The sequence below is a fragment of the Merops nubicus genome, unplaced genomic scaffold (assembly GCF_000691845.1).
Source record: "Merops nubicus isolate BGI_N331 unplaced genomic scaffold, ASM69184v1 scaffold3634, whole genome shotgun sequence".
Taxonomy (NCBI): domain Eukaryota; kingdom Metazoa; phylum Chordata; class Aves; order Coraciiformes; family Meropidae; genus Merops; species Merops nubicus.
The window spans coordinates 46,927-59,544 of record NW_008602096.1 but is presented as its reverse complement, the minus strand read 5'-3'; the positions used below and the strand labels follow the sequence as shown (position 1 = coordinate 59,544).

The following is a 12,618-nucleotide window of genomic DNA, read 5'->3' as shown; positions in this document are numbered from 1 at the left end:
GGGCTCCCTGCCATGCTCTCATTGCCTGCTGCAACCAGCAGAATTTAAAGTGGCTGACCCTGCCTTCCCCAAAGCAGGCACAAACTTGGATTTCACTGATTTTCAGAGTAGGGTAAGGGTTTTCAGTCTTCTGCCTCTCTGTTAAGTCTGACTGAAATTTGCCAATAAGCTGCAACATTATGGAGGCTAGTCAAGAGAAAGCAAGTGTTTACAAGCTGGTTGTTTTATTTCCTTTGCATTTGAGGTTATGAGAGTCACACTTCTCAGCTTTCACAGTCCATGTGACTCCATTTCTCACTAGCTATCATGAACATTCTCATCATCCTTATATTTACTAAAAAATAAATCAATTTGTTATATATTCTCTTTTAATAATGCCGTATCTCCATTTTTATCATCATTAGCTTTTCTATTACATTCTCTCCAGGAAGAGGTTGTTGACAGTCCAACACTTGGTGTAGTGAGAGGTTTGGCAGTACAAGCTGCATGAAGGATGGTTTAGTAAACACTAAAACTGTTCTATAGCATTTTATAACCAGACTGAATGTTCCAGCTCATCATATATTTCAGCTGAGATTGTGTCATTAATAGGTAATGTCGAAGGAAAGAACTTTAAAAATAAATTTTTGAATCTAAATTTGATATAAATTTCCTAAAATAAATTTTCTGAAATAAATTTCTAAATCTAATCTAAATTTCCTGAATCTAAACTTTAGTTATCAAATAAAACTGCCATGATAAAATTGGTTTGAGTGAATATTCAGTTAGAAAATCCAGCAAGTCTATGTAAAAGTGTGGGACTTTAAAGGCATTTATTTAGATGAGCTAATAGTGACTGGGAAGCATCACAATCTAGAATCTACCTTGGTAAAGCACAAAGGCTGTACCTCCATATGTAATGGATCTGGAACAGGGCAGTCCAGCAGTCCTTCAAACCTAGATTATTCTCTGTTTATAAGTGAGAGACTGAACCTGAATCTAGTGTCCTGCAGAAGCACTTTAGGAAGAGTTTTCCAAGCGTGAACAGTGGATTACGGAACAGGAAAATGATGAAATGGTGCATCTTTGACCCGTTGTTAATTGTATGCTTTGGACTGAAAGTGGTTTGCTTACCCAAGAAATGCAGCTGACCTGTTTCCACTGCTTTATACTCAGTACAAAAGCTACAGTTATGGATAGATAACATAAACATTAACTTTGCCCATGCAGAAATACGCTTCTAAGATAGAAGGCACCTGTGTATAACTTAGATTTATCTTGGACAAGTGCCTATGTAAAGGAAGAAGGATGCAACACATTGCTTTCTGCAGCCCACATTAGGGAGCCTGTCCACTGCACCTCAGTACACACAGGTCTTTCCTGACCTCTCCTATGGTATTTTAGCTCATATCTTCCCTCAGTAAGAAAGCCTGAGGTTGGCAGTGCAAGAGGTGGCTGAAAGCTCAAGCACTTTTATTCAGTCTCCTTGGGCTGGAGCTGAACACTCTTCCCAGAAAGTGCTCTCAGCCCAGGTCTGTTGTGCAGAGGAGCAGCAGAAGAACATGCATGAGGAACAAGTTCAAGTTCCTTTACCCTCCATCTTCCTCACAGCTTCTTAAAGACAAAAATCAGTCCCTTCTTCCCTGTAGTAAAACTAACTAAATAAAATCTACACTCCATTAAAAGCTGCATAGAGTGGAGGAATGCCTGAGCTCTCTTCTACAAGTTCTTTTCCCCAGACCTTTCCCCATGGGCTGTCCACTCCCAAACAGATGCCCTGCCTTCACATCCAAATCTTGCCCTTTCTCACTTCACCAGTTATCCAGACTCCCATAAAGAAGGGCTCCTTATCAGTAGTTACTCTTGTGAAGTCTAGAAGAGACAGTACATGAAATCGAAAAAATAAATATTGAATATCTACCCAGCAAGCTTATGGTTACTAGGCTGCATTGTGAATGAAGACGTGCCCTTAAAAATGCCATATTTATCACCTGGAATTTGTCTGTGTTAGGAACAGATGAGGAACAAGTACTGGGCTGGTACACCTTTGGGGTTGCAGGATCACCCTGCAATGTGACACTCCATATACACTGTCTGCTTTGTGTAGAACCACCTCTTTCTATTGGCTTTGAACCTGGCTGCTACATGCTTCATGTGATGGTCTGTAGCTCTAACATTAGATGTGGTGATGGTGAACATTGTCTCTATACACCTGATCTATGGCACAAATAATTTTTGCCTTCTTTATGCACTCTGAATTCTCTCTTTTCCAGACTGAAGATCTGTCACCTCAAACAGGAGCTGTTCCAGACCTTTGATTAACCTTACCACCTTATTCTAAAGATTTTGCAGTTCTCATCCTTTCTGTTATTATAGGATCAGAATTACATGCTGTAACCCACATGTGGATAATCCAGAGATTTAGACAGTGGCACAGTGTTCCAACTGATTTGCTCTTTTTTTCTTTCCCAGTAATTTCTAGTATTTAGTTTGTCTTCTTCCCTACTATGGAGTTGGTCTGTATATGAGCTACCTACCATAATACTAAACCTTTACTCCCGAGTCACAGCAGTCAGTTCAACTGCAGCATTTCACCAATCCTGCAGCTAAAATTTAACAAGAAAATCAAAATCCTCACTGACATAGTAACAGCAAGCCAGAAAGCTACTGTTCTTTCTGGTTTCAAAATGAGACAGAATTCAACCTGTCCATTCCTTGATTTTGCCAGAAGATGGTGGCACAGGGCTCCTTTTCCTATAATCCCCAGAACCCATACTTACAGTTCTACCTGCAGAAAGTAGAGTAGCAGAATCACACTAAAAGCTTGGCTTCTTGCAGGGATCTTACTACTCATAACTGGTATATTGAAATTGTAACATTTTACTAGCAGAATTTGCCTTACAAACCTTTTCCTCTTGGTGTGAAGGGACCCTTCTTATGCAGACAACTTTTAGAGTGATAAATTCACAAGAGAATAAAAGTTCTCATTTTGGAAGAGAGTTTTCTACACAGAGAAACCTCTTGGCATTACTGTTTAAATTTAAATTAATGCCTTACATTATTTATCTTTTTGTTGCAGACATGGCCTTAAATGAGCACTAAGAAAATCCCTTATGTAGATATTTTTTTAATTATATTTGAAGTTTTTTGCTCCCCTAGCCAGACAGAACGTATTAGGGCTAAACTTTGCAAAGTGTTATTATTTGTTATTATTTAATGGGTTAATATTGTTTGTCACAGTGAAAAAGTAGAAAGCAGACCAGCTAGGTAGCTGAATTCAATATTCAGTAAACTGACATTTATTATATGATTTCATTGCTCATGTCCCTTTTCTTAAACAATCTTTGACGCTGTGAAGTCAAAGATTTTGATTCTGACAGGTCACCAAGATGATGTCATGCAATAATTGTCTTCCCACTCTCAGTGGAGGCAAAAGAAGAAACTGTATGGTTGCCTTTAGTCTCTGCAGCTCATATTCTGGCAAGTCAGCTCAATCCTGTTTCCACCAATGGTTTGCACTAACATGCCTCCACAAGACACTTCGGTATCAAGGCTGTACTCACATGTCTTTTCTGTCATGACTGCTGCACCCTCCCAACCTAGAAGTGACTAGAAGTGATGGAGAATATTTGCCTCTATTTGATGCCTCTTCTCAGACACCCTTGGCGACTGCGAATACGTCCAGGCTGATACACAGCACAATGACAGGTGTGAGCATGAGGTAGTAATCTCTGGCTGGGGCAGCTGGGACCCTAAATGTCTTAATATTTCAACCATAAGATTTACTAGAGGGATAGAACTCAGACTTGAAAGACAGAAGATACAGAAACAGAAAAGAAATTCAAGTTGTACATTCCGGTATCTGTCCCTTGAATATATGAGGTATGGTGTGGCTTTTTTGATAGCTAAAGAATGTGCATCTGTGTGAACAGCATCCCTAAACAAGGTCTAGGCATAAGCTCTTTTTTCCATGCTTATACATTTTTACTACCCACTTCTCATCATATCTTTCACCTCCTCTGTGCACAAATGTTTTCTTTTGCTTTGAGATTCTTTCCTGGCTGCAACCAAAATTCTTACAGCAACTAGAGCAGTTAGTGAATTATCTTTTTCTTTGTTATTTTTGTCCTTTCAAACATCTTCCTTCAGCACAGCATCTTCCATGTGGTCTGTGTTAATAATTTTACCTTCAGTTGAATGAATGACATAATAAAATATATGTTTCCCATAGGTGGAACAAATACACAGTCCCTAAATGAAAATTTTAGCTTATGCCTATCAGAATCCTTCCTTTCCTTGTCTTCTGTTAATATAACTAGATAAAGTGTGATGGGGAACATTCCTCTTCATGCTTAGACAGACAAAAGCAGCAAGGGCAAATGAAGTCAGATCAACTCAATGAGATTTGCTTGCAATTAGGGCAAAATGTCCCCTCTTTCCACAGAAACTTTGCAGAGTTATCTGGTTCCTAAAGAACATCATTAGGACTCTGCTGAGAGAAGTATCCAACAGATACATTCAGTTCCATGGCTCTGTGGATCTCCATATTGTGAACTACAGGCATTTTTGTGCCTTCTGCCTGTGTATGGCACAAGACTAATTTATTTCCCGTCTTCCACATATCCTTCTCTTCTAGAGTGATTTGGGATGACCCCTCTTCTCAATCCAGGTCTCTGCCACAGTTCAGGCTAGCCTGCTGGCCTGGAGTATAAAGTTCCTCAACTAGAGGAAAACGGTGGTGATCACATCTTGATAGATACTTCTCAAGACCATCCAGCATTCAAACATGCCTTGTTTGATACTTTTTCCAGGAGCAGCCACTCCTCACGTTCCAGTGTGAAAATTCCAAGTACTGCTCTCTTGCTGCAGTTCCATGCCTCCACTTTCAAAACCAAAGGCCTGGGAAGCATATGAGGCAGGAGGTTGATCCATGTGTTATTTCTCAAAGCCTCTGCTCTGTCCTAGCAACTGTGAGATTTTCCCTAATATCACCCGCTTTAGCAATAGGCAGAGAACCTGTTTTTCCACCAGCCCACTCTGATAAAAATCTCACCATCCTACCTTCTAATCAGTACCAGTGCACAGATTTATTGGTGTGGGATCTCCCTGGAGCTGCTCCCAGATTTTGTTGAGTTTGTACAGCCACCACACAGCAGGCTGCCTCACAGCACAGCATGTTATCGCTGATCTCAACTCTGTAAAAGCTGTTGCTTTGCACAGAGGTGTAGTATCTCCTAGTGCAGAGTGATGACATCTCGCCCCAGCAGAAGTAACAGCTCAGAGCTTCCACTGAGTTCTTTGTGCTTGGAGCAAAGGGACTCATGTGACTCAGCAATCTCCAAGTCTCTGTGAGTCAGAAGCACAGCCCCCCATAAACCAAAACCATGCTACAAACACTGCTGGATCTCAATAAAGCACCTCTGTGAAGGGTGGACCAACTCTGGGAGAACAGGTCAGAGGGACAGATTGATGTCAGGGCTAGGGAGCTTCTTTGTTCATCTGGGGCTTGCATCGCCATCGCAGTGCTCGCAGCACATTGCCAGGACCACTGATGAAATGAGCAATGTACATTCAGGTGCATCATCTTCCCACGGAGAGTGACTAAACCCCATTTGCAAAAAATTTATCCGGGGTAAATATGGAATGGCAAGAGTCAAAACAGTGCAGTCAGAGAGCAGCTGGTAAAGCAGGAGTCAGCCTTTCATTGAGGCATCAGCTGTGTGATAAAGGGTTTACTATAGAGTTCAGCAAGCCTGAGCAGTATCCCAGTTCCCCACTGCAGTAAGACTGGGTAATCTGCAGACCCACAACACCAAGAGTAATCAATAGGTGTCCTGAAAACAGGTTTTACCCAAGTAGGAAAATAAGAAGAGAATGAAAGAATAACCACCTCCATATGAGAAAAGTTTGACTAATTTAACAGCCTTTAAAACGTATTTTACCGACATCCTGCTATGTTAATAAAAGCAACTGAATTTTTTTGATTTTAAGAGATTTATAGAATGACAGCAAGAGACTGGAGTCAGTCCTTAAGTGATGCATTTAAATGGCAATGTTTATTTTATTCATTAGTCATAGCAATAATTCATAGACGAGTGTCATATGACAGTTCTTTGACAGCTTATGCCTAATATCTCTGTCTCTCAAAGTCTACTGTCTTAGGAATTTTCTCTTTTTTTTTTGTCAATGTTTTTTAAGACAATGTAGCCAAAGGTTGAGAACATTGGAGAGATAACAGATTGATTGAGGGTGAACTACAATGGACCAGGCAGCAAAGAGCTGTGTAAGGAAGAAAGGACTCTGTAGGGAGGAACTCAGGTGCATACTGATCATCAGCAAGTCCTGGAGAAGATATAATAGAATTCCAAAGGACTTTCAACCTCTTGAGATAATGCGTTTTATGAGTAACCCAGAACTGAAAGCAGTCCAGACAAAATCACTTAGCAGAGAAAATTCACTTGTAAAAATAACAACAGACTTTCAAAAAATTTTCCAAGGAAAATTTAGAAAATGCATTAACTTGGATTACTCAGCTGGGGGACAGTTAAAAACTGTCAGTTGGTGTATTTTTTGCAATTTTTTTTTCTTATTAATTGGAAAAGGAAATTCCTCATTCACTTCCAGATATCCCCCAATCAGAGGGTAGTGGCACTAACTAGCCCACATATGTGAACTGATGACAAAAACCAGTATGCCAAATAACTCAGCAATTACTTCTTAGTAGGATCAACAATTTTCCCCATGAAAAGTGTGGTGCTGGTTTCTTTGTCATAAATCAGTATAAGGAAGGGCCTGTTGAATTTGATGGTAACAGGATGGTGAGCTCTGTTAATGATTATGGCTGTGGCTCCTGCAGCCTCAGTTCCAGCCTCATCAACTTCCAGCAGGGCCTTGTGAATTGCCTGAGGAGAAAAGGAGCAAACGCTTTTATTTATATATGGGACAGCAAGCAAGGGGTGAAGATAAACTCTCCTTTTATGGAATATTTAGGAGGAAAAAGCAGCGATCATGTCCACTGGACTAAATTTTATTGCATGGTAGATCTCCAATAGCCTACAACAGGACTGTTTCCCATGTCAGAACTGAACAGGAAGGGCCAAAAGTGAAAATAGACACACTTTAAATGCAGCCTCACCAGCGCTGAGCAGAGGGGTTATAACAGTCCATGCACTAGCTGGTTTATTTTCTTAGATGGTTTGGACTTCCACTAGCAAGACTTTCTCTGTTACTCCAAGGCTAATGGAAGAGTGCTTTCTAAAGGCTAATAGTGGGGCAGTATTTGTCATCTTTGCCACACTAAGTTGTAGCTTAAACTGATGTGGTGAAATTCTGCCACTGCAAACTAGAAGTTTCACAGAAACTGAGAATATTTACAAATTATCTACTGATCAACCCAAAAACCATAATATACTCCTAATTTATTGTTTACTTGACACAATCTCATGTAAAAATATTATAATCCAGTGCCAACAAATAATTTAAAATCTTGTCCAACTTTTCCATGTCCTTAATATTCAGCCTTTTAATAGAAATATTAAAATAATACAAAGACGGGACAGCAGAGACCCTCTCTGTATAAAAACACAATTACTAAGCAAGCCCCTACATGTCGTTATGATTTTTACTTATAACTTCAGTAGGACAAGGAGAGAAAGCAAGTCTTTAAAAGCCCTGGATATAATTGATCAGAGTAACTAAACATCACTTCATCCCCAGCTCGGTCTGTTCACTTACTTCTGAAACCTGAAGATCACGGCTGCCACTAATTCCAGACAGATCTGCATTGCTAGAGAATAATTCAGTAATGCCCATTTCTATGAACAGGTTTTTAACATCATAAGATGCACTGATAGAAAGCTTTGGTAACTGCAGGTCCAACATCCTGTTGAACAAAGAAAACAAAACAGCAGTGAAGCATTGCAGCCTTGTTTCAGCCAGCAGGCTGGATAGTATGCAATTCAGTGACATTTGAATGCATTCTTTTGATTGCTAATTTGGTTAATGGCAGCATTTGTATTCCCTGATCAATTTTGTCATTCAGAAAAATACATCATCCTCCTGTACCTACATTCTCTCTTTGACTTTGGAAAAAGAAACCAGTTTCTTCACTGCCACTCTTTCATCCCAGTGCTACACACACATCTCAAAGAGTTTTGTGGCTAGAGTGCTACAGAGAGTAAGCAGACCAGCTGTGGAAATTCTAAAAGAAAGGAGAATGAGGATAAAGTCTAAGACACCGTGAAGCAGATGAGCTATGTTAGCACTATGAAAAAGTGTGGTAGCCAAAGGGCAAACAAGCAAGTCTTGAGGCGGTTGTTACAATGCTGTGGTCCCTTCTGTCGGGTCAGAGAGCCTGCCATGGGTTGTTGATTACAGTCTGCTCTGACTCATCTTCAGAATCACTTAAAGCTGTACTTTATGAAATCAGGACATTATACCCAAGAGGAGGCAATCTGAAACTAATGCTTCCTTTTAAAAATAATGGTTTTTCCTCAGAGACAGTAATCCAGCTACCTAGAGTTACCTGGACTCAAGTTTGTTTTCCCATTTGCAAACAGTTTCCTTGGAGAGGGCATCTTCCACTTGCTTCATCTTTCCATCATCAGGCAGAATGAACAATGCTCGTGCAGTGCCCTGGTAGGGCAGCTCTATCACCTCACAAGAGAGATCATCGTCATAGTAACTCTCATAGATGCTGTCACGCCGCATCATGTTGACTCTGACAGATGTGTTTGTGTTCACAAAAAAAACATCCTCGTGTGTATGCAAAGGATCAAAAGACTTTTTCCAGGCAGCTAATGGGGGAACAGAAGATATTGCATTCAGACATGTGAAGAGAATAAAAAATGGCTGATATAAATCAGACTGACTCAAATGTTAGGATACTGGAGGGCTGTTTATGAGAGAAGAGGATCGCTTGATTTAGTGATCACTTGATCACTTCAACCTCCTGGAAGTGCAAGGATGTCAGTCCTCTATGTTTGACTGACAAGTAGAGTCAGCATAGAGGTCTTGGAAATGTTTTTAGTCATTATACCCTCAGACCTGCAAAGTTGCATGACTATGAGACAGTTCACTAGAGTGGGACTTCTCTGTCCACAAAAATCAAGAAATTGGTATTTCTCAACAATCAGATACCCTGATTTTGACCAGATCTAATCTTTACTTCGAAAGTCCTGCACAGGTTGGCTCTTTCTTAAATAGTTACATTGCTAATAAACCATTAAGAGTTCCCTACAATTTCTTTTTAAATCAAAATCATCTATTGGAAAATTATGTTAAACATCTTACCTTTAAAATAAATGTAGTTAACAAGAACCAGTATAGTTCTTGAATCAAGATGACTGATTAATTCAGGAATTTTTCCCTTGGTTTTCTCCTCTATGTATTTATTGATTTGCTTCTTAGCTTCTTCTGGTTTATGGAAATCATTAGAAAAAAAATCTGCATCATAAAATTGTCTTGTATTTTGTAAAAATGTCTCCTGTGGTTCATACCCAATAGCTGTAAAAAGGGCATTCCCTATGTTTAATGTGATGTTAACATCAGTGCAGTTCAGTACTGCTAAAATTTTATGAAAACTTTCATGTATATCATGTATGCGAGTCTCAGTCAGGTTGTCAAAGCCCAGTCCTTCAAAAATCTGAGACAGGGTAGTTGACTTAGCACCAACAGCCAGGACAGCAAATGCAGTGGAGATGCTCATGGGAGAAAAGAAAACATTTTTATCAGCTTCTTTTGATACAGCCTGCTTATAAAATCTAAATACAAAATCTGCATAGTTAGAGCCTTTCTTCTCACAGTTATGTGTTAATAAATTTTCTGTTCCATCGTGCAAATTGGTATTAGTGGCTTCATGGCAAATGTCTTCATGGTGGCAATGGGTTATGGCACAAAGAACAGCAAGGAGTAAACACAGGCACAGGAGAGACTTCATCTTCTTTTCAAATTATTCTGTCACAAAATAAACAGTCATTAGATGAGCAGATGACAAAGATGATCTTGGCAGTAAGAAATAATGAATAGTTTGTTATCATAAGTATGATATAGTGCAACTGTAAAGATCTAATTCACATAGGATATTTAAAGTGCCCATGGACACAATGTCACATGTCATTAATAAATTCAAGAAATTATAAATTTAAATGTCAGGCATTATAAAACCGTAATGTTCCATTGTAGCTGCCCTGAAAAAGCAATACTCTTATTCATTGACAATGAAAGTATAGAGCCAAAGTCCATAATAATCTTTATTAACAATGACATTGTCTTCCCTGGTTCATTGTCTCCTATAGGGCACATCTAAACAAGTTACCTTGAGGTATAAGACAGGGTATGGGCTTCAGAGATGTCAAATACTCCACAGTACCTCTCTAAACAGCCCAGGGCCCTTGTGCTGTGCTGTGTGGAGGGGCACAGTGGCAGTGTGTCTTCACTTTGCCTGGCCACCACCCCGAGTGATGCTGAGATGATGGCCGCCACCTTGGACACTGTGTCCTCCAAGGCTGTCACAGTCTGCAGAGGAAACTCACTGCAGCACCTTCAGGGGTACTGTCCATGCAGGAACAGGACAAGGGGTGATGGGTTTAAACTAAAAGAGGGAGATTTATACTAAGAAGTAAGAAATGTTTGATGCTGAGGGTGGTGAGTCCCTGGCCCGGGTTGCACCAAGAGGTGGTCGCTGCCCCATCCCTGGAACCATTCCAGGGGAGGTTGGCCGGGGCTCTGAGCAACCTGCTCTAGTTGCAGATGTCCCTGCTCAGTGCAGGGGGTTGGACTAGATGTCCTTGAAAGGTCCCTTCCCACCCAAACCAGTCTGTCTGTGAAATGCAGTTTGGGAAATGTGAGGAAATGTGAGGCGTCTCAGTTCTCACTGGAAATGAAGTAGATTCCCTCACTTTCATCAGGGCAAGAGCACACAGACAGACAGCTTTCATGGACTATCCGGTGTTTGTTAAACTCACTGCTTCACAGTTACGTACTCACATGGCCAGTCATTGGTCACAGCAGATAAGTGATGGATGAATGTCATCTACATAACCTTCAAGGCAAAATTCAAAGCAAAAGCCTGTAGCACTCTGCCATGGCAGCAGAGCTCTCAGGAGTGGGCATAAAGACAGATGGATTTGTGCTAGATGATGAAGTGCATGTTTGGAATGAAGGGAATCTCCTTTCCCTTGAAGGTGGGGATGCAACCAGTGTTTGTAACTTGTTAAATGGTGGCTTGCTCCTTACCAGGGGCTAACCTGTGAAGGATATCTAGCTCCCTCTAGAGACACAAGAAGGACCTGAGTCCAAGAGGAGAAGAGATGCACAGATTCCACTTGGAAATAAAAGGACACTCATTAATCCTCTTGGAGATTACAAGTTTTTTTGTTATGCTCGTTCTCCTAATACTGACAACATACTTCACGTGAGCCTCGTGCCCTCCGTAGGAGCTGGAAACAAGTCCAGTTAACTGAATTCCGTTCCCTCCTATTCTGAGCAGGTATGTCATCTAAATCCTCTTCAGAAACATAACAAGCTCTCTATGAAATGCTTATTGCCCTCACAGCTTCTATGTGAAAATATTTCTAGAACTTTTCTACTGTTATGGCTCCTTTTCTAGTTTCCAGTGAGCACAGCCTGTTTGTATCCTTCTCTTCCAGGAATGCATTTTCCCATGTCCCAGCAAGTTGAACTTCTCTTGATCCTTTATTCGTTCCCAGATGTGAAAAATGACTGTATCTACTCTCTAAACAAGATTTAAATAGAGTTTCTGATGGCAGACAAAGTTCCAGGGTTCTTGATTAACCAGTTGCTTTATTTTGTCACTTGTATGGTGATCTTAGTTTTAAAGCAAATGTATACACTAGCTGTATGTTCTCATATTTGCTAAGACATGAATATGTTGAGCATATCCAAAAGCAGGTGGTGACTACTGCAGTGACCTGCAGTAAGAAGTGGTAGTGTTAAATTTTAATTTTCTTAAATCAAAAGGTTTCCTACTAGTCAAAAAAAAACCCAAACAAAACAAAACAAACAAAACAACAAACAAACAACAACCTCAAACAAAACAACCTGTATTTACTGCAGACAAATAAAGCAATCATGTAGTACAGAGGGCATTTCAAAAGTATTTGCCCTTTAATATATCACAGATCGTTCTTCTTTAGTTATTTTAGATATTGCACCCTTAATTGAAAAAGAGGATAATTTTTGTCAGTCCATGACCAGTTCCTGGGTCCAAACAGAGCTTAGTCTGAATTTCAAAGAATTTTTGAAGCACAGAGTATAGTTTTTCTGCAGTAAGTTTGTATTAGGAATGGCTTTTTAAAATTTCTACAACAGATCAGTTAAAAAACTTACCTTAGTATCATAGCTCTCTACAGAAATATTATAGTACTTTGACCAGAAGCCGGAAAACACTTGATATGGTCATCAAGTTTTCCCTGCATACTTTGCCCATTAGAGGTGTTAATCATATTAATTTCAGCATTTTGAAATTAGAAAATTTCAGCTACAAATATATTTGTTTTTGTTTTTTTTTACCATTTCAAAGCTGAAGAAACTGGAAGGCTATATTAAATCTAGGTTGTATTTAAATATGCAAATTAGAAATTTAGAAAATCATTCTCTACCAAATCAGATATTAGTTTG

At 39.8% G+C, this 12,618-nt stretch overlaps 1 protein-coding gene across 1 annotated transcript; it reads right to left on the bottom strand.

Moving 5' to 3' along the window:
• Positions 1-6,689: 6,689 nt before the first annotated feature.
• LOC103770934 (serine protease inhibitor 2.1-like) lies at positions 6,690-9,916 on the bottom strand. Its single transcript, XM_008938211.1, has 4 exons — positions 9,271-9,916; positions 8,504-8,774; positions 7,714-7,861; positions 6,690-6,881 (listed from the first exon to the last, which is right to left on the bottom strand). Exons 1-4 carry the CDS (start codon positions 9,914-9,916, stop codon positions 6,690-6,692), a joined length of 1,257 nt encoding a protein of 418 aa, XP_008936459.1.
• Positions 9,917-12,618: the final 2,702 nt, after the last annotated feature.